At 54.7% G+C, this 19,780-nt stretch overlaps 2 protein-coding genes across 2 annotated transcripts; one reads left to right on the top strand and one right to left on the bottom strand.

Annotated features, from left to right (window-relative positions):
• Positions 1-219: 219 nt before the first annotated feature.
• CSUI_003844 (dynactin subunit 4) lies at positions 220-7,109 on the bottom strand. Its single transcript, XM_068064039.1, has 4 exons — positions 7,035-7,109; positions 6,257-6,348; positions 5,737-5,850; positions 220-4,200 (listed from the first exon to the last, which is right to left on the bottom strand). Exon 4 carries the CDS (start codon positions 3,645-3,647, stop codon positions 1,308-1,310), a length of 2,340 nt encoding a protein of 779 aa, XP_067923981.1. The 5' UTR covers positions 3,648-4,200; positions 5,737-5,850; positions 6,257-6,348; positions 7,035-7,109; the 3' UTR covers positions 220-1,307.
• A 490-nt stretch (positions 7,110-7,599) lies between these two features.
• Positions 7,600-19,118, top strand: CSUI_003843 (sac1 phosphoinositide phosphatase; the record flags this gene model as incomplete). The annotated part of the gene is made up of 10 exons (XM_068064038.1): positions 7,600-9,959; positions 10,477-10,598; positions 11,374-11,665; positions 12,641-12,962; positions 13,657-13,721; positions 14,345-14,591; positions 15,165-15,335; positions 16,253-16,541; positions 17,807-17,894; positions 18,581-19,118. Coding segments are annotated over exons 1-10 (3,342 nt in total), but the record flags the coding sequence as incomplete, so codon positions are not given.
• Between the last annotated feature and the right edge of the window lie 662 nt (positions 19,119-19,780).

Below are 19,780 nucleotides of genomic sequence, written 5' to 3'. Positions count from 1 at the left end.
GGTCTGTGCGAATCTTGATCGGACTGCCCAGATTGTGGGATGTTTGTTGGGACCGTCGGTTTCGCGTCACAGTGGTCTGTACCCACAATGGCTGCCCAGCAGAGGCATTGTAGACGAAACGTCTATCTAAAGGGAGCATGATATCTGTGGTTGGGGCAAGCTGCTTGTGACTGTAGGTTTTCGGGACCCTTGGCGCCTTTCCGCTTCGCTGAAGTTTTGGTGGCCAGCCCGTTTCAAGAACAGAACAGGACATTCCGAGGGGTTTCCTTTTCGGAGACTTTTTTTCTTTGAATGTTGGTTCGTTTTGAATGCCAGAATTTGGTAGGTCAGGGGGCGCGGACACGAACAGCCCTCCAGGTGAGAGAGCCCGAAGAGCTGTTCTCATCATTCGCAGCGCGGCCCCTTACGAGGACGTAGAGAATGAGCCGTAGCCTGTCTTATTTGGTAGCAGCATTTTGACAACGCTGTTCGTCTGCTGAGTGTCGCCATGGCCTGCTTGAGGCAGACACTCTGGGCGTATTCTGCAGGACACTTCACACAGTAAGAATAGTATCCGTATTCCGTTTGTTTGTCACTGCTCCCGGGCGGCTGTCACCGCGTGGACGCCGGTACTCGGTAATGGAGGGCGAAAGCTTCGCATCATCATGACGTTGTTGATGAGAAGTAGATACTCGTGCATATTGCTTTGCTGTAAAGACGACTCCGATTGCGTCGGTCCGCCTGCAGAACGACTGTGAGCGTCACTGCAGGTAGGCGTCTGTGACCGCCTATTCCTACGACGCCGCATATTTGCACGCGAATATTCAGTTGCATGGAGCAGGCGGTGACGGAGAGCGTTGTCCGATCACACGGTCGGAGTTCGTAGCCCCGGGTAACTTGAGAAACTTCCGTGTGCACCGCGCAGTGGTAACACCAGTATGCGGGGAGACACGTGCAGAGCCCCGTACGCAGCACCAGAATTGCTGCAATAGCACATGCGCAAACGACAGCTTCAATAGCGTACGCGCGATAGCGCAGACGACCATACGCAACAGTACTGGCGCAAACCGGAACCAAGCTTCCAGATCGGAGTTGTGTTTCGCCCACCGTGCCTTCCCACGGCTGTCCTTGAACCCCAGATGTCGTTTTGAATCCTCCAGCTGGCGATCCGAGGTGCGCTCCGAGCAGCTCGGAAGTGCTGGCTAATGCTTGCTCGACCACCTTGACGTACCTTAATTACCTGCCCTACACCGCGATTGCCGCCACTCACATGACACCAGAATGGTCGGCCGACACGCCGTTACGACACCGTTGCGAGTTTAGCTTTTCTATAGGCTCTCCCTCCGACGAATATCCTCTCCGCCAGCGTCTTCAACTCTTCCCAAACAAAGTATGTAACAAGCTCGTACTGTACTGTCATCATCTGCTGGAGTTACATCCAGCGTCATGCAGCAGCAGGCAACCTGCTGCAGCGCCCACGGCTGGGCCCGGACGCGCAGGCGGAGCAGTGCACTGTTTCCTCTTCTCGCCAGCACTATTGCTGCATTGTCTGACGGCCTTGGGTGTTCGTCACTCTCTCGGAATTCCTCCAAAAGTTCATCGTATGCATCCAACTCGATTTCGAAATCCGGCGTTAACAGTTCAAGAGTTTGCCAGTTCTTTCGAACGAGGCAGACGTCGCCGTCCAGATTCACACCGACTGGACTCGTGCAGCCTTCCTCCGCAGACTGAGGCTCGGAAGTCCCACCTGTTCTCCCGCCGCACGCGCGGTTCCCTTGGCCCCTCACGTTGTCCTTTGCTAACCCCGTCAACTTGTTATCTGCTTTCCCCTCGTGCTCCTCCTCCCTTCGTTCTGCATGTTGCAAACTCCGTTCTTTTCCTGGCTCATCTGTGTCAACTTTTGGGCTTCGAATTTCACCTTCTTCCTCTTCTTTGACCTCCTCATGCTTTAGTCGAAAGTGTACACGCATGGGGACGTCTGCTGGGTTCATGATGCCGATCTCCACGTCCACAACTCCGTCCCGAGGCATTGCGTTTTCCTTTATTCTCGGAAACATAAGAGGTAAAAGCAGGGCTGCCGCAGCGTTCAGACGTAGAGGTGGAACTGCAATCGGACTGACTTGGGTTTTCACCACGAACTTTTGGCAGTCTCGACATCTCTTGGACTGCCGCGTGAGAAGCCTCTTTCTTACCGGCCGAAGCAACATAGCACTCGAAGCCGCGGCCATCAGCAGATTAGGATTTCTCAGCCTCTGGTCCAGCGTGACGAAGTCCCCCTCGACAGCATTCGCACCGGTTTTCTGTCTTCCGCTTTTCTGCCAGTACTCCTTCACAGCCTGCGGCAACGCCGGCGGGAGGTCGGGGGACCCCCTGTCAAGCAGTAGTTGGTCCGCATTTAAAGGCTCCAAAGCCTTTCTTTCTTCGTCAGTCAGCATCTCCTCTGTCTCCTCTTCTCCATCGCCCCCTGGATCGCAACCACCTCGGAGCAAATCTTGCTGCAATTTGCGACTCCAGTCCAGCTCCGATATCACTTCGCGATCAGCCAGGTGCTTTCCTGCCAGCAACTCGCCGAGCGACACATGCTGCGGAGGCTGTGGCACGTCGCGCGGGAAAGATTCCCATATGTTGGCTGAAACAGCCGAATACTTTTTCTCTCGTAATAGGTCCTCGACGTCTGCGATGCGCCACGATTTGTCTCGCTGCGGTCTGTTTAGACCGGCGCTACTTCCAGTCAAACTGCCGCTGGCTGCAACAGCCGCAAAGAGGAGTGCGACGGCCTTATGCTTCACCCGTGCCTGGAGCTGCCTAGCGCGCTCTCGCTCGCGAGACGTATTCTGCAATAAATCGAAGAGCGGTCCAAAGCACCGACGAATTCTTCCTCCACGGTCATCAGCTGTCCCTGCCGCCGGCAGCAGGCCTGAGGCGAAGCTCACCATGTCCAGAGGCTTCGAACTCCACTTGCAGTACGGGCATGCAAAAGAGTATTCAAACTTTTCCGATTTCCTACCAGCGCTCAACGTGCTGAGGGTAGTCAGGGACTGTTTCCGACTGTTTGCTCGTTGGGGAGTAGCTGACATGGGAAAGTCGGTTGCAGATTTCACACCGGAAGCTGCCTCCTCCTCTTCACTTGAGGAGATCGACAGCAAACTGTCGCACCTCTGCGGCCCAACCGATGAGTCTGTCATAGCTCCGCTTCTGCTCTCGACCAAAGCTTCCGCTGCTTTCAAAGCTGCTGCGCCTGAATTGGCATCATCAGGGACTTCCCTGCTGGGATTCCTTTGCTCCCGCAGCACTCCTAGGGTCACAAAGCAACGCGGACAATCGAAGCATTTGGTGCACCGACAGTTACAGGCGAGGGCTTCTGTCTGGGGCATCGCGTCCAGACACGCTGGGCAAAAGTAAGACTCAATTTCTGTCGAAATGTCCCGAGGTCCCCGCACAGCCCGGCAGGCGTCGCAGATGAAGGCACTAGAGAAGGACACCACCTCATCGCCACTTTGTGGTAGAAGAAACACTTCAGGACGTTTCGCTTCTTGCAGCGGCCCCAGGGAGACAGGCGGGCGAGGTAGCGGGGGAGGGACAGGGAGTAAAAAAAAGTCACGGGGAGCTTGCGACCCTTCCGTGCTCGGAGCATCGTCGCTGTCCGACATTTTTAGAAACGGACACATGCCTAGAAGAGACGGAGGAGAAGTCAATGAGATACGAAAAGGGTCACTGACCGCCGATGACAGGCTTCCCGACGGACCAGATCTGCCTGTCCATTCTTGACACTCTTTTGTCGTTAATGCCCACGTGAGGGCTAGAACGCCGCGGACTGAGCAGTACGTGCCGCTCGGTCCACAGCCCTTACTCCAAAGCTCATGTACTCCCAGGGGGTTTAGAGACTTATTCCACAAAAGACGGTAACACTCGCTCTGTGAGTTGTCTTTCTGAAGTACGAAGGACAACTTGTCGAGGGACGGTTTTTCGTGCCCCAGACCACGACCTGCATCCTTGCTGTTATCAGGGTGCCCGCGCTCCTAGACATCAGCACTGACGTCCCTGCTTCCCACCGGTGAGGATAATCTGAATTGCGCTTGATATACACTTCGTGTCGGGTCGAACTGAAAGAGCGGTGAATGCGGCTTGCTCCTGCAGCGATCCTGCGCGAGGCGCCATCCACTACAGCCCTCGCCGCGGACTCGAACTGCGCGCCACCTCGTCGGAGAGCTCCTCCTGAAGCTGCGGGAAAACAACCAAAAACTACATGAACACCAGGCTAGCTGCTTCATGCCGTGAGGCAGCCTACGGCAGAGTGTCTGCTTCAAAACAAATCGTTCTATACTTAGACACCTCATTGATGACTGTAGCAGCCCGTGCACACGACGCGTTCACAAAGTTCTTGGGGTTCTTTACCTCACCTACAAGAAAGATGATAGCCACACTCTGCGCCTTTACCTTTGCACACCAGAGCAGACTGCCTCCTTCAAACTATAGATCACCAAAGGGGAACCCACACCGACAAAGTAGTAGATACTCGGAGAAACATCGCGGTACAAATACCCTTTTCCTTTGTAGGATCGTCTTGTTGTCTATGTAGGCGAGCAGACGTTGTCTGCCTCGAGAGACCCAACATAGGAGCAGTACTCCCGAAGAAGAGAAAAAAACACACCACTGGCTCAGTAACATAGTGCGGTCGGCTGGGCCAAACCTAGTGGTCTCTCCTGTGGCCTCTATCTCTCGTCACATACTTGGAGAATCTGATCCATGCGTGTAGCTTCCGCTTCGCAGTCCACGACGAAATACGAACGGAGAATGCTTCCCACTTCGAGACCGTCTGAACGCGCGAAAGATCCCTGACAGTCTAAGATGTGTCGAAACAGAAAGCAAGACTATGCGAGCGACAGCAAGTTCCCCTTTACGCCACGTCGTCGAAATCCGTTCTGAGAGGGGAGCAATAGACGGGACACTACTGAACCAGACACAGAACCAGCAGCAGGTCCAGTCGCGTTGTCCCTTGTCTTTTTACGTCAACTGTTCACCCACAGTTTCGTAGCGTAAGCCCCCATTTCAAGGTTCTTGTCATGTAGCAAGTGCACCTGGTGAGCGGGTTGCAAGACCTCGACCCCTAACTTTTGCCTCCAGTGTACACGTACTGAAGAAAAATCGAGGTGTTGCAGCCAGCTGGGACCCTCGCAGTGATGTTCCTAACTCAGCTCACGTATTACAACCTAGGCAGTGTCCGCGTTGCTAGGCAGTTACACCCCGCGTCGCGCCCGTTGCTCTGTGTGCATTCAGACGTTCGCACCGCTGCAGTCCTGCACGTGTGCAGCCAGTAGCCTGCCATCGCTACTCCAGCCGCTCCTCAGAAGCGTATGAGTGTACATGGAAATAGGTCAGTACATGAGAAGAGCTTGGATTCTCGCGTGTCCGATAAGAGGCCTGTGACGAAAGATCCGGGAACGACACATCATGGTAACGCTTCGGCAGACACACCACGAGAGGAAAGTACATCACTACTTGAGAGGAGCAAACAACGCATACAAGTGAGATAGGGCAGCCCAACAAGAACACTTTAGCTATGCCCGAGCGGACTCCAATGTAAACGCAGGGCCCTAGGACCTTGCACACGAGAGGCCTGCATGTGACGTCTGCAGAACACGAAAAAGGCGCCAGCCATACAGATATCGAGAGTTGAGTGCGGACAAAGAACTCGAGGTTACGAGAACGGTTATCTTTTTGAGCATTCCGCCGACAGCTGCTCGTATATACTCTTACCAGGAAGCAGGGCGGCCGGAACAAGAATAGCCTGGTAGTCGCCAGTGAGCAAAGTCACAACACCTTCTGTCAAACCCGCAACCACTAACGAGTGTTGACAGAAGCTTTTCTGTCCTGCGCGGAGAGGGGCCGAAAGAAACGAAACCCACAAACTGCCGGCATACGGCACACGAGGTTCAGTTCCGACCCTGCCAAACGGCCACAACGAAAACACTACCTCAGTGCCTGTGAAATGCAAATCACTCATACATATCTCGACTGTCTTGCAAGACGTATCAACGCGTAACTCACTTTCCTTTCAACGTACACCGCGGGCGGCGGCACAACGTCTAGTGGACGAGTGAACTGCGCACTTCCTGAGTCACAGAAGTGATCCATGAGGTAAGGAACGATACGGGTTTCCCGTGCCCTCAGAGTAGTATTCACACCTGCGATGCCCGAAGCACGTCTGCAAGCTCATTCCCCTGTGTGGACTCTAGTCGAAAACGGCTCAGAGTTCCATGCGTCCGCTTCAGCTTACCTTCCTGTTCGGGTGGCAGCATCCTCTAGAAACCCCTGAGCCTGGGACGGGAGACTTGCGGCTCACAGAGGCGAATCCACTACGCGAGGTGCCTGTTATCCGGACACGCAGATCACGGGAGCCAGCTGCGCCCGAAGTTTCACGGTGATGTCCGTGTTACGCTTGACTAGTTCATGAACGGATATCTCCAGACAACTCCCCACAACGGCTGCAGAAGGGAGACCGGGATACTTTTATTTCCCCGCCCCACGAGCAGAACAGTGTACTGCGCTAGGCGCAATGACAGTCCTCCAGCGATGAGATACGTTGCTAATCTCACTGGGATACACGGTTTGACCACGAAGACATCCCTGGACCGTGGCACGTTGGAACCTTACACACCGGACCATGATGTGACACGCCGACGACAGTGAACACGTTGCCAGGCTACGTAGCTAACCCACAGCACGGGTGCCGGCCACCCTAGTGAACGACGGGAATCACCTCGAAAATCAACGGCATCGCGGACGAGGTACTACCGCATAGGAAAAGACTAGGGAAGAATCCGAACACTATAGCCATCCTCCTCAACACGCAGCGGCGGCACCTGGCTCGGTTTACAAGCGGAGGGTTCCTACAACTGACCGGCTAACAGAAAGCAAGCGGAATCGTTCTGGTGCGCGAAACTAGCGTAGTTTTACTGGGGAATCAAACCGCGAAAGGTCGCAAGCCAAGCAACAGCCTTTTGTGGTAGAGACCTTGGAGTGCTGTGTGTCGGAACCCAGCAGAGAAATCTTACAGTCAGTCTACCTGACGACCTGTTGAGGCAATCCCTCGAGGAGGAGGAGTGGAACTGACGGCGAGAGAGACTGGTACACACTTAGGTATGACGGCGAAGCTCCGCCAGCCACACTGGTTGCCTGGACCGCAAGGCCCGCCAGACCCCTCGCTCCTTGCGCTCTATCACTTTACCTCTGTCCTAAAGGAATCCCGCTCCGCCCCGGAGCTTGAAAGCCTCGCAGAAGAGACTAAATCCCGCGACTATCCGCACAAGTCAAAGAAGAAGCGGACCGAATAGCGGTTGCGGAGAACTTAACAACGGTTACGAAAAAGCGCCCTTACGTCGCGACACATCTCAGAAACAGAGGAGGTACACAACTTCATCCTCCGGAAAAGAGACACGGATGTGCTGGAAAAGGACGGCAAACCAGCTCAAGTAAAAATTAAGCATTCAAGGAAGGATGTGAGAGCAAGTCTTGCAAGAAAGTCTTTCACTTTGCCGGGAAGACGCGAAGCAGAGCCTCTGGCTACTGTGCAGGGTTCAAGTAGACGGCAGTCCCAGCGTGCGAGAATCTCACTGCTTGGCTCAAGCCTGCAGTGTCCCGCGAGTGTTGTCCTAATTTGGCTCAAGTGCCATGTTTGTCAAAACTGGGATACTCTCAGAAGTCGTTACTTCCCATAGTGCTGACCCCGATCTCGCCCCGCTTGCCAAACGCTGGGCAGTCTTCCACAGTGCTGCGCGGAGGAACGCAGGCGAGCCGCCTCTCGCACTGCTTTGAGGATTTTAAGCCAGTATCGAGTTTTCTTCATGAGATCTACCCGGATGCGTATTAACATGCCGACTGGACTGGAGGTGCGCTTGCTGGCGACTTGTCTGTGAGAAGACTGTGACCCAAGGACCGTTAGTGCCCCGTCTCACGTATTATTTCTTCATTAGGAGTGCTGTCGCGGCAGGCGGCGCGATGAATGCTTCCGCGTAGTGGTCAATTCTCTTGAGACCAGAAGGTGCGTTACTTCAGTGTCAGCATTGCACTAGGGGCTCTCTCACCGCGAACAATCACTCGCTATCGTGTTGTTGGAGCCGGTCGAACGGCCCGTTCAACACACTGCACCAGCTTCGCATCCCCGTACAAGGTGCCTGTGCCAGGTTCCCGTAAGCACCCGGGGAACAGGCCCTCTCCCTGATGCAGCGGGGCACGTAAGCTGACTCCTGTGTTGTTCCCGCATCTGTTTCGCTTCCTGCGTATGGACGCTAGCCGCGACGTACTGCAGGGGTGGCACGGAGGTGGAGAGGGCAGAATAAAGAAGAAGAGGCGTTTTAGAGACTGGCGCTCCATCCGTTTTCTTCAGAAGGTCGAGGAGGGTGCGCGTGCGCCCGCCTCGTCGTTCATGGTCCGGTCTTTTCTGGAATTTCAGGCGTCGAACTTCCTTGTGCTCTGTTGCACGATCCCTCTTCTCTTTCTGGTTCCATCAGGCGGAGGCCCAGGGAGCAGAGCTCGGCTCTGAAGCCGCCCTGTGTTGCCTTGTGAGGAGCAGCTGTTTTGCTAGCCTGTAACAGTGTTACTGGATTGAGTTAATCGATTGTTATATGGAGGACGTGCACGACTTTCAGCCGCTCCTCCCCTTCCTAGCTTTGTTTTGTCTGGCGGTCACCGCTTCTCTTCTGCCCCCCGATTTTCATCTTTTTGCATACCTGCTCCTGTCCGTCCCCCGACGGTCTCAGAGACGTGAAAAAAATGGATGCCACGGCTTTGGTGCGCCCGCCTTTTTCCTGTGACTTGTATTCTACGGCCCTTCTGTTACGCTCGACCACGGACCCCTCTGAGCACCTTGTATTCACTTGCACACAGAAAGGCGAGGAGACTTCTGTATCAGCGTCTTGTCCGTCAAAGAAAGCCCCTACATTTTCTTTCACCGTATCAGCAGGGGGCAGGGATGGCACAGGTCTCCCGAAGTTCTGCAGCACGCCTTCCCGGGTGGGGCACTCTTTGCGGGCTGCCCCGAACGATGCTATTGTGCCGCCGTGCTCTGACAGCACAAACACCCTCTTCTCTTCGCCTCCCTTGAAATCCATTGCCTGCTACGGCCTGTTCGGGGTAACCCAGATTTACGGTTCCGCGTACGCGATTTGCATCGACGCCTGTACGCTTGTCGGTTTCGTCGGGGCAGCACCTCTTCTTCAAATTTCCTCCTTTCACCTGGTCCAGGTTCCTCCGTGTGAGTTAGCCGGGCAGGAGCCGGATAAGTCCCCCGCCCTCTGCACGCGCACTCTGAGAAAGAGAGGTTTCCTCCAAAGCTATAGCAAATTTCTTGCGGGTGCCACCGTCACGATCACATCTCACTCGATTTCAGCCGCGGCCGCCATTGGCGAACCAGCCCTGGCAGGGGGGAACCCTATGACGAGTTCTTTGGGCAGAGATGCTGATGAAACAGACGGGGAGACGAGCGCAGACGGACCAGGCGGTTTTCGGAGGGCACCTGCGGCAAACAAGGTGGTTCCAGCGAACCAAGCAACATCCAGCCCAGTGGAAGGCGCAGCAGTCGAAAGCAAGGGCGCCGCCGCCCCTCCACCTGGTGTACGCTCGCATTCTCCGACAATAGCAGCTGCCTGGCTCAATCTTCTTTGCGACGGACTCTGTGAGGGAGCTTTCTATTTCTCTCCCACGCTAGATCTGACGAAGAACCTTCAAACCCAGCTGAAAGCGGCGCCTTCATCGGCGGAGTTAACGGATCATGTGGAGGAGCCCAGGGGTGTCGGAGAAAAGACAAGTAGAGCGGATGGCCCCTGCTGTCGTTTCCAAGAGACAGAGGGTCAGAATTCAGCCAAGGAGGACGCTGGCGGAAGTCTTTGGACAGACCGATTCAGCTCTAACAGGCATTTCATGGAGCCGATCACCCAGCAAACAGAGAAGGGATTCAGATTTTGCGCTCAAGTTATTCAAGGGTAAGTCTGGAAGGAGGGTGGAGAAGCTGAAGGCAACTTGAGACACCGAGATAGTGATGGAACCTACACTCGCCACCAGGCGGTCGTTGCGCTTCCGTCAACTCTGGTTCCGGAGCCCATCAACAAGTGTGTCGTTTTCTTTCCAGCTGTCATTAGCTCATAGGTGTGTCGCCAGGTGAGACGGGCGATGCGACTCTTCGTTATTCTCGTGGTTGGCCAGACACAGTTGATGAAACGGCGCCCCATGGAGATTCTAGCAATCGAGGGGCGTGTCTCTCAAGCTGCTACCTCCGGTGCGAGCATTTTGCAGCCGTAGCTGTATTTAGTCGCAGCTAGCTTTCCACTGTCACACTCTGAACTCTGATGCTTATCGGCGTCGCGACGGATCACAAAGAAGTAGCTCGCTGGTTTTTCGTCTGCCATATGGCCCTTGGTATTCCTCGTAGTTGCGGCACGGCCAGCAAGGAGCGAATTATGCCGGCCGGGGGTGAGGCGTTGTTGGTTTGTGTGTTTTCAGCTATGTCGGATGGGGACTCCTTTCTTATACAGTAGACCGATGCATTTATCTATGCGTCATTTCGAGGCGCGACGGCAGCCGCACCGGCGCGCGCTTCCACAGCCGGGGTTTGAACGCTGCAGGTAACGGCACTTACCGAAGCACTTCGCTGCTCTAACGCTGCTTCATCATCAATCCAGCTGGTGTCTCATTGCGTGCACACGCCGAGCGACGAGGGGCGATTGTGTCTTTAGCGTGAGCGTGCTCACTCCAGCGTACTGCTCTGGCAGTGAAAATAATTCATTTACACCCCGATAGTTACTGATGATGAAAGACGGCAGTTCTACGTGTTGTTCGCAGCACGCGGTACACAGAAAGCTGACTCGCGCCACCTCACTTCCGTGTCACATCGAATAGGACGAGGCGGTGCTTGGCTGCCTATTCAAGCACCCCCTGCGTAGTTCCCGGCTGAAGTATCGTGGGAGCGTGGATAGGTTTTATCAGTCGACCTTGTAGTTCCGTAGTTGGATTTGTTCGAAGCGTAGAGAATCTACTGAGCGATTCATTCCTCGGCGTGCCCGGTGCCAACCAGTCGAGGCAGCCGTAGGGCTCCGGCTTGGATGCTGCGTAGCTCTGACTTCGTTACAAGTCGGTGTCAGGCACGGCCTTCTGTCTTCTGTGACTTCCTTCCAGTTACGTGGCGGTCGGGGTTGTTTCGCGTGTAAGCCTGTTCGGGAGCAGGACATGCAGCAGCGGCCGGACAAGAGAGGAGCGGCAAAGTAGTTTCTGTTTAGCAGTGTGTAGTCTCTTGGGAGTGGGGTGGAGGCGAGCTGAATTTCCTGCATTCATGGCCACGGGCCTGTAAGAGGTGGTGAGATAGCTGTGTAGATGTCTTTGTGCTCTCTCCGTAACTCTCAGGGAGTGCGTCCAACTTGGTCGAGACCGAGCAGATCCTTCTCATCTACTCCCTGGGTGATGGTGCCTCCCTTTGCGACCTGGCTGCTCCCGCTGTTTCTCCTGCTGGTGGACCAAACTCTTCCTCTAGCAGCGCTGGCCCGCGGCGTCGAACACACCGCGCTCCCCGAGAAGAGACGCTTTCTTTAACTGCGACTCAGCTTCTGTCCCGCAGTTCTTCTACTCTCAGCGTCTTCTCGTTTGTCCAGATCAGAGGGTCCATTCCACTAGTGTGGAGTCAGACACCTACGCTGAAGTGAGGAAGTGGGAGACCTTTGCCGCCGCAGAAGCAATGACAGTCGTACGTGTACACGCAGATCAAGAGCACTGTGGACACAGAGAGCGTACACACCGTCTTGAGACGCGCCGGTACCTGCTTTGCATTCTCTGTACAGGTGCCTGTGTCTACCCATCCGCTGGGTTTACGTTCCACCACTGTCTTTTCCGAGCGGATGTTGCCTAACCGTCGGGAGTGGGGCGGTGGTTGCAATCCCAGGCCGCCGTGTGTTCTGCTCGCCACTTCTGGGCAGCCGAGCCCGGCTGTCCGCCGAGTGCTACGAAAACACTCGCGGCTTAGGGTTTAGGGTACTAGTTGGGCGAGTCAGTATTTCACGTGTCTGGCGCGTGTTTTACTTGTTTCTTTTGTGAGCCGCTCGGAAATTGTGTATGTGTCATGGTGTGCGTCTTCCCGAGTGTGCCACGCAAAAGGACATGAAAGGGGCTCTTCGCTGGGAGCAGAGCGACCGCTGGGACACGCACCGTTGTCGTCACTGCCTGACTCATGGACCACTCGCGTATTCATCCGTCTCAAGGCGCGAAGCAAGACCGCGCCGCTACCTAGTCTGTCCCACGTTGTCTCGCCGCCAATGCCGGCGCTTCAGACTGGGGCTCTCAGCGCAGTCGTTGACAGATCGTGGGTTACGATCTCGAAGGCACGAAGCCCGTTGCGAGAAATGCACGGCTAGGTCCGAACTGGGTGCGGGGACCGCCGCGCACTCGCACATTCAGAAATCGTACGGTCACGTGTTCCTTGATATTGCAGAGCGGACAAGCTCTCTTCTAAATCCATGCGTTCTGTGTGGTGCGCATACTTACGGCGTGCGGGCAGATGGGCTCCTGCACCCTCCATTGCAGGCGAGCTAAAAGAGAGTCTTGCAGCGGCATCGAGACACTTTGACGCTGTTGTCAGGTGAGGGCGGCTGAGTTGGGGACTGGTTTTGTGCATCTGCAGCCACAGTTCATCTTCTGCGAAGAGACCGCTGGCCACAGCAGAAGTAGTCCGTTTTTCTGGACGAAAGATTAGTGGTACACTCCTTGCTAGGTCGTCAGCTGCGGGCTCTCGGTGCGGAACGCCCGAGATGGACACTGACGGCTCCGCTGTCCGCTGTGTATTGGGTGTGGTTTCACGTGCGGTGGACAGTCTGCACCACGAAGAGATCGCTCCTACAGAGTGCTTGCCTACTCAGCGGCGAGATTCAAGTGACGTCGCTGTTTGCAGGACCTATGGACCAGCAACAGTGGTTAATCTAGTAAACAAGAAGGGAACGGAGAAGGTGAGCACGCGCGACCGGTCAAGACACCCTGCGCTTAAGGGGGTTTTTCGTGTCGCTGAAGTGTGGTATTTCCACTTTGGGCGGAGACCCAGCAAAACTCTCCGGCTCTTCGCTCTACGGTTATTCACCCCGTTGCCTCGCGCAAGCAAACGTAGTGGCGCCCATATGAGCGTTTCTGGTTAGGCTGTGACTTTGCAGCCAGCCTAAGGACCAGATACAATCTTCGTGGTTTACGGTTCTAAGTCTCTGCTGCCGTCGCACTGGAGAGGGGAGACTGGCTTCTCACTCAGGGTACATGTTGTTCCTGAGGCGCACGTGTCACCAGGCAAGAGGCAGTATAGAAACTCCCGACCTCCACACTGCTACTCCGGCTGAGGAGGCAGCTTGGCCGCGTCATATCTGCACGTCAAACACTAGAGATTGTTTGAAAGGGCATACGGAAACTTTGGGTCTGGACACCGGAGCAAGCCTTAGCACGTTAAAATTACAACGCGTGGTGCACGATGAAGAGGATTTCAAGTAAGCAACGTAGGGCTGGCGTTCATGGAATTACCCGGGGTGTTGATGCCGCAAGAACATGCGGAATGCCTGTTCCAATAGTTCGCTTTGGGTCTCTCGGCACGAGCGGCGGAGCGAGCGTTAGACGGAACGGCACGGTCGGGTTTTGTGGGTCTGTTGTTTGTCGTGTCTTCAGGTCCTTGGGGATAAGTACGAACATGTCGTTGCACAGCAGAATAACAAAAACCTTTCGTTCGTTTGGTAAGATGCTCAAGGCTGTCTACTGCTCTGTTTATCGACTCTGGCACCTCTTCCTGGTCGTTAGCGCCATTTAGGTATGTGCTTACATCTCTGGGTGTAACTTTCTGAACGGGTATATATACCTACTTCTGATGTGATGCTAACTCCGTCTTCCTTCTGTATATACCGGTGGAAGTATCTGTTCCTCTCCGGACGTGCCCACAAGTGTTCTCGCACTTACAAGCAAGAAAAAGTCCAAGTGTATCCGAGCATGCTTTCTTTCTAACACAAAACCTCCTATATGTAAGCGCTGAGTACGCAATAATCATCTATGAGTGTTTTGTGCGTGCACTTAGCTATCTGCATACGTACGCGTTTAAGGCCGCATCTCTCTGTACACGTGTATATGAAAGGCGCGCATGGTGGGAAGGGTTAGGGAAACCTCGTAATGCGTTTGTTATCCCGTCGGACGAAAAAGCCGTGAACCGCCTTGTGCCAAGATCGACAGCGCGTGTGAGAAAGAGTTTTGTCTTGACTGCTTGCCCTGCTCAAAATGCTTTCTAGAAAAGCTGGCAGCTGGCGCGACTGGCCGGGTCGTTCCTAGGCAACCTTGTAGGATGCCAACTGTTGTTTCTTCCCTTCAGGTTTGACTTTCACCAGGAGTGCTCGAAGATGCGATGGGGAAATTTATCGCGTCTGTGCAATGAAGTTCAGCGCGCACTAGATCACCAGCACTATTTTCATGCTGTATGCAAGCAGCCACTAGAGGGAGGCGATTTGGGGGGATGGGAAGTCGTCAACGATGACGGCTCGTGCCTATCTTCAGTTGCCGACTCCTTTCTTTCTTGGAGGGGAGTCAAGCGGACCCTGCCGGGCTGGGGTAAAATCGAGGTAGGCCCTCGGCAGGATGGGCGAGCGCCGCATAAGGAATTCTTCGCCGCAGTGAGTGGCGCGTGCCTCTGCCTACGAGGCGGCCAAATGCGGAACGGATGCAAAATGCCTTACAATGAAATTTTCCGCATCACAGGAAATATGACGATTCCGGGGTCTTGCGGTGTGCCTGAATGGCGCCGTCTCATTGAACTCTTGTGTTTCATCCGAATGGCCCCACAGGGTCGCTGGGTTGCGGGAAGTTTGGGCTGCTTTGTGCAGGCGGCAGTAGTAAAGTGTGACTGAAGAAATGAGCTAGAGTTTCGTGGAAATACCAGCGGCATTTCATCAGCTTGTAGCTGTCAGCCTCTGCTGCTGTTTGGTTGCCTGCTCTTCCAACCAAGGCTGTGGTGCAGGGGAGAGTGTTTTCTTCGCCTACATGCTGCGGAGCTGGAACACGAAACATTCATGGACAGGCAGGATGTGTGATATATAGCACGGCGGTGCCGGCGTGTCATAAGCAATAAGATGCGTTCGAGTGAAGGCACTTAGGACTGGCTGAACACGATTTGTGTTGCCGGTGTGGTCTTTCAGGTGTTTGGACACCAGTGCGGTGTCTTCCGAGTGAACTGCATCGACTGCCTTGACCGGACCAACGTCGTGGAAAGTGTTTTCGCCAAGCGCGTTCTTTCCCAGCTCCTCCGCGTCTTTAGTGGCCATCAAGCTTACGAGTCTAGGTCACGTGGCTTGCCCTCAGGGCACCAGGTATACGAAGCAAAGCCGATTTTTCCTTGAAGGGGATGGGAAATTTTGTTGCGAACGCAGCAAGACTTGATGCGTAGGGTATTTCTTATAGCACGCGCTGGAGGCATACACGCCTCGTGCTTCCCAGTGCCTGAAGTAGGTGAGATTAAGCACGTCACTATGTTCTCAGGGAGAACGCCAGCTTGTACGCGATGCTGGCGGGGCGGCGTAATTTGTGGGGCTTCTAATCGGCCGTCGTGATGAGACAGCATCATTTCTTCACTTTCCGCATGCCGCTGTCCGGCTAGCCTCGTGCAGCACGCACAGAGGAGGGGTGTCGGTGCCAGTCGCAGCTCTCATACATTGTGATGCGCGTCACTACGTCCTTGCTGCGGTTCGCGTGATTGAGCGTCCCTAGTTGAAGACGCTGTTCACCGTACAGTGGGGGCGCTGCATTGCGGTGCAGTAGGGAGGTGTGAACTTCCAGCCGCGCTGATTAGCTGACGTTCCTGTTGCATTCTTCACTTCTTTCTTGAGTTGGCCCACACGCGAAGCAGAGCGACTGGACTGCCGACACATCCCCTCAGTCAGCTCATTGTACGTGGTAAACCAGCTTTGCTCAGAGTGGCTGTTTCTGAGGTGACAATGTGGTCGGGCGACAGAGTCGCCAAGGGGCGCGAACAGCCTGTTTTTGATGCGGGGGTGTGTACTCACCGTGTGGGTGCCTCCAAGACAGGCGGCCAGCGGAGGCTGCGGGCTTGTGAGGTGGGCTGGGTGCACACTTTCTTCTTGAAACCGAACTGTGAGTTGTAGTATGCCAGCTGGACTTCGGGGCCGGGGTTTCTAGGGGCTCCGTAACTAAGCGCACTCTGGATGGCTTATATTTGTTTGTTTTATATTGTCTGGTGCCACGCTGCGTTTTGTGATGTTCTTGTCAGTCTGTCTCTTCTCCACCCTCCTCTTCTGCCTCATCGGCTTGCTCTCCGTCAGGTCTGTCTTCCCGCCAGCACAGGACTTCCTCGAGCAGTAGCGGGCCCCTTGGCCCCACAGTCGGAGCAGGGGGTGCGGGTGCTGACTCTCTGTTTGCGACAGCGGACTCGACGACGCTGACGCAGACTGGATCAGATGATCCTTTTGCGCCCTTGCCTTTCACCTCGCCAGAGGGGGAGCAGCTGTTCCGGAATCTCTGGACTGACAATGCCGATGCTTTGTCGTTGCTCTACTCAGGTACGGCGTCTGTGGTCACAGCCGGTGAGATCCCCAGCTTCGTGGACCTGGGATTTCCGTGCGTGTCTATACAACTCAGACATTAGACTTGGCCTCTACAGATAAAACACCAGTCTGATTGCTTCCTTGGTGGAAGACAAGCTGCCACAGATAAAAAAAACTGTAAAAGTGTGCGGTCACTGTGTGAAGGCACCCTGCATGCGATTCGTACCCCTGACCACATGGCTGGCTGGCTAGCCGAGCGTGTCAATCGCTTCAATTCATGAGAAGGCAGGGCTGTCGGCTGTCTGTCCTGGCAACAGAAGGCTCCGGCAGCAAGCTTGCTCCCTTGGAGTACGTGCCGGCCCCGGCCCCTCGGTGGTGCTTTGAGTATCGCGCTTTAATCCAGTGATGTGTGGGTCGCACTTCACAGAGTGGCATCTTATTAGTGCCGTGCTGCGCTCCTGAGGTTTCCGGAAAGTAGAGCTGTTTCCTGTGTACTTTGTTCTGTATCTATGATCGTGCGGAAGCGTATGAAGTCGGGAAAGGTGCTGCCATCCAGCCCGTTGCAGTAATGTTTGCTATGCAGTGTAAGTCAGTAGAAACAACTGTTTCGAACGAAGAAACAAGAACTTATTTTTAAAACTGAAAACTAAAGTTGTTATGCAGAACACTTGCATTCCCTGGACTGGTAGCTATGTTGCTCACCACCGTGTAACCGCTGCCGTTGTATTACTGTGAGGATGAGCACGAGGTTTTTCTCTACTCTCTTCCTCGTGTTTCATACACAAACCAGTCGGGACAAACAGACCAAGTTTCTCTTTTCTTCCCGAAGAGCCTGCCAACAGAAAGTCTCAGAAGCAATGAATTCTCCCGTGGTTGAGCTGGGGCGCGGGTTCTCTTGAACGGAGGTTGACTGTTGGAGAGACATGAGACACGGGAGACGTCTTGAGGGGCGAGCGGTGTTTTGCGGTCATTTCTGTGAGGCGGGAAAACGGGTTTCCAGAGTGCGACTGCGGCACCTACAGCTTCTACTGTCTAGTCCTTTTCCCGACAGCGCGTAACAAAAGAGTTGTAGCTCCCGACTGCCCCGACGTAGGCCGGCTGACTCGAGTGCCAGATTTGCGTCTGAGAGTTTTTTTCTTCGTCCCGCCAGCCCTGGCCTCCCCGGCTACCTGCTCGAAGTCTTCTCTAGTTCTTCGGCTTGCTCCTAACTGAACGGTTTTCCTAGCCGTCAGTGCCGCTGGCCTGTGCATTTTTTCCTTGTTTCGGCCCTTTCTTTTCAGGAACTCCCGCCCTCAAAACGGACTTCACGCGCACGGGCATCCGTACGCGGTGGGGAGCGCTAAGTGACGCCCGGAACTCTGTCATCAGGCAAGTTGTCTGCTTCTAGCAGTTGTTCCTGCGTCTCGTCCAGTACTGTGGTTAGAGTGGCTGAGACCTTACAGGAGACGGACCGTTCGATCGATGATCCTTTTCTTCGTGTCGGCGGGCCGAAATCTCTGCTCACCAAGGCTCAGGCTCCATAATAAACAGCTGTTTCTAGGTCGTATTCGAAGATACGGCGGTAAAGAAGAGTTGTCTTTTTGAGAAACGATGGAGAAGTTTGCGTGCGATACAGGGCTGCTCGAGGACCGGGGAGTCGCCGCCGTTCGGCGATCTTTCCGCTGGGGCTAGTTGCGCGGCGTTGCAGTCGTGCCATGGTGTCGTCATTGCAAGCCCCTGGGTATCCTGGATTGCGCTAGCCGCAGCAATTCCTATGTGATGAAGTTGTGCAGTTGCCGAGCTGACTTGCGTCAATGTATCACGAGAGCTTGCCGCTCCATCTTTTCAGAGAGGGCGCGCTGCGGCTTCCTGGAGTTACTAGTATATTCATCTCGTTCGCGTGTTGACGCGACGGTGGCCCCGCCTTGACGCTTGTTGAGAGTTGGTTGCTTGTCGCGGTCTGTCCAATCAGTTTTCGTGTCTTTTCCCTTTAGAGCGTCTCCAGAGACACCGCGCTGCAGTTGATCATGCATGGGGTGGTGTGTCGTCTACTCCATACTCGGGTGTTTTTTCAGGTATCTGTTGAACAACTTTTTCGACGGGTACAAGCAAGATTGCTTCACTTTTTTTTCCCAAGCGGCCTCGTATCCCAACTCTTCTTCCAAAACAGGGTTATTACCTCCGAAGCGTTTTCATGCAGGACTTCGCCGCGTGCTCTTCGAATCACTCTTGCTATTCCTGTTCCTTCTCTTCGTTCTACCGGTGTTACCGTCTTCCATTGTATTTTCCGGAGTGTATGGTGCGGGGTACCGGGTTACCGAGGCACTGCTGGCCTTCTGCTCACTGCCGTTCCAGATCGTTTTTTCGTTGCTGCCGACGTTATTCTCCTACACATTCCCCGGCATCTCTTTTCCGTCGATATTGCGGCCTTTTGCGTTTCCTGCGGAAGGGTTTTTCTTCGGGAGTTCCGCAGCTGTTTCGGGTCAGTGGAGTGAGGTGTTCAAGAAAGTAGGAGGGTTCATCTGGCTGTTCACCTTCTCTCTCCTGTGTTCAGTGGCGTACATTTTTGTCAGGGCGGCAGCAGTTGTTTCTGTGCCCCAGCTTTTGCCCGATTCTCCTTGAAAGAAGAACCGCCTCTCAGGCTGTTGCATTGTGAATGGGAAGACTTGCGTAATCCCGGAGTAGACTAAATGAGAAAAGTGGTTTTAAGCGTCAGACTTGCCACGCTGTTTTCAGTGCCGCTTGTATCACCGTCTCCGTGCGCCGAGCGCAGAAGGTGGTATTTTCTCGAAAAGATTGGTATCTGTTACCCTGGCCCTATAACAGGTCCGCCGTGACGGCGGCTCTAGGATACGAGGGGCAATCCCGGGCGACTGACAGCCGTGCAGGTGACCTTGCAGAGTGTGTCCGAAATGGAAGGTGAGGGAATAAGGCTATGTGCACACACAAAGTCATGGGGACCGACGTTCCGGACGACGACTTCTTCGTGTCTCGAGAACTACGTGTTTCACTTCTTTGCCAGTCATGCTGCAACTGCTGCCCGACATTCAGCGGTCACGCGCCTTGTCGTCTTGCCTGGCGGCGCGCGTACCTCCCCAACGTCCGGCCCTGCTGTAGAGTTCTCATAGTGTGGCCGTCATTTGTGCGGTGAGCGGACGTCGAGGGTAAGCGCTCATTTACAACCTCCCAGAGAGGTGAGGGGCCGGGGTGAGCGTTTCCCGAGCCCGGCGCACCCTCGCTCTCTTCATATGCAGCCGAGGAGACGGGTCCGAACA

Source organism: Cystoisospora suis (genome assembly GCF_002600585.1).
Source record: "Cystoisospora suis strain Wien I chromosome Unknown contig_1735, whole genome shotgun sequence".
NCBI lineage: Eukaryota > Apicomplexa > Conoidasida > Eucoccidiorida > Sarcocystidae > Cystoisospora > Cystoisospora suis.
Note: the sequence above shows the minus strand (reverse complement) of the source record. Positions and strands in the feature narration are given on the sequence as shown.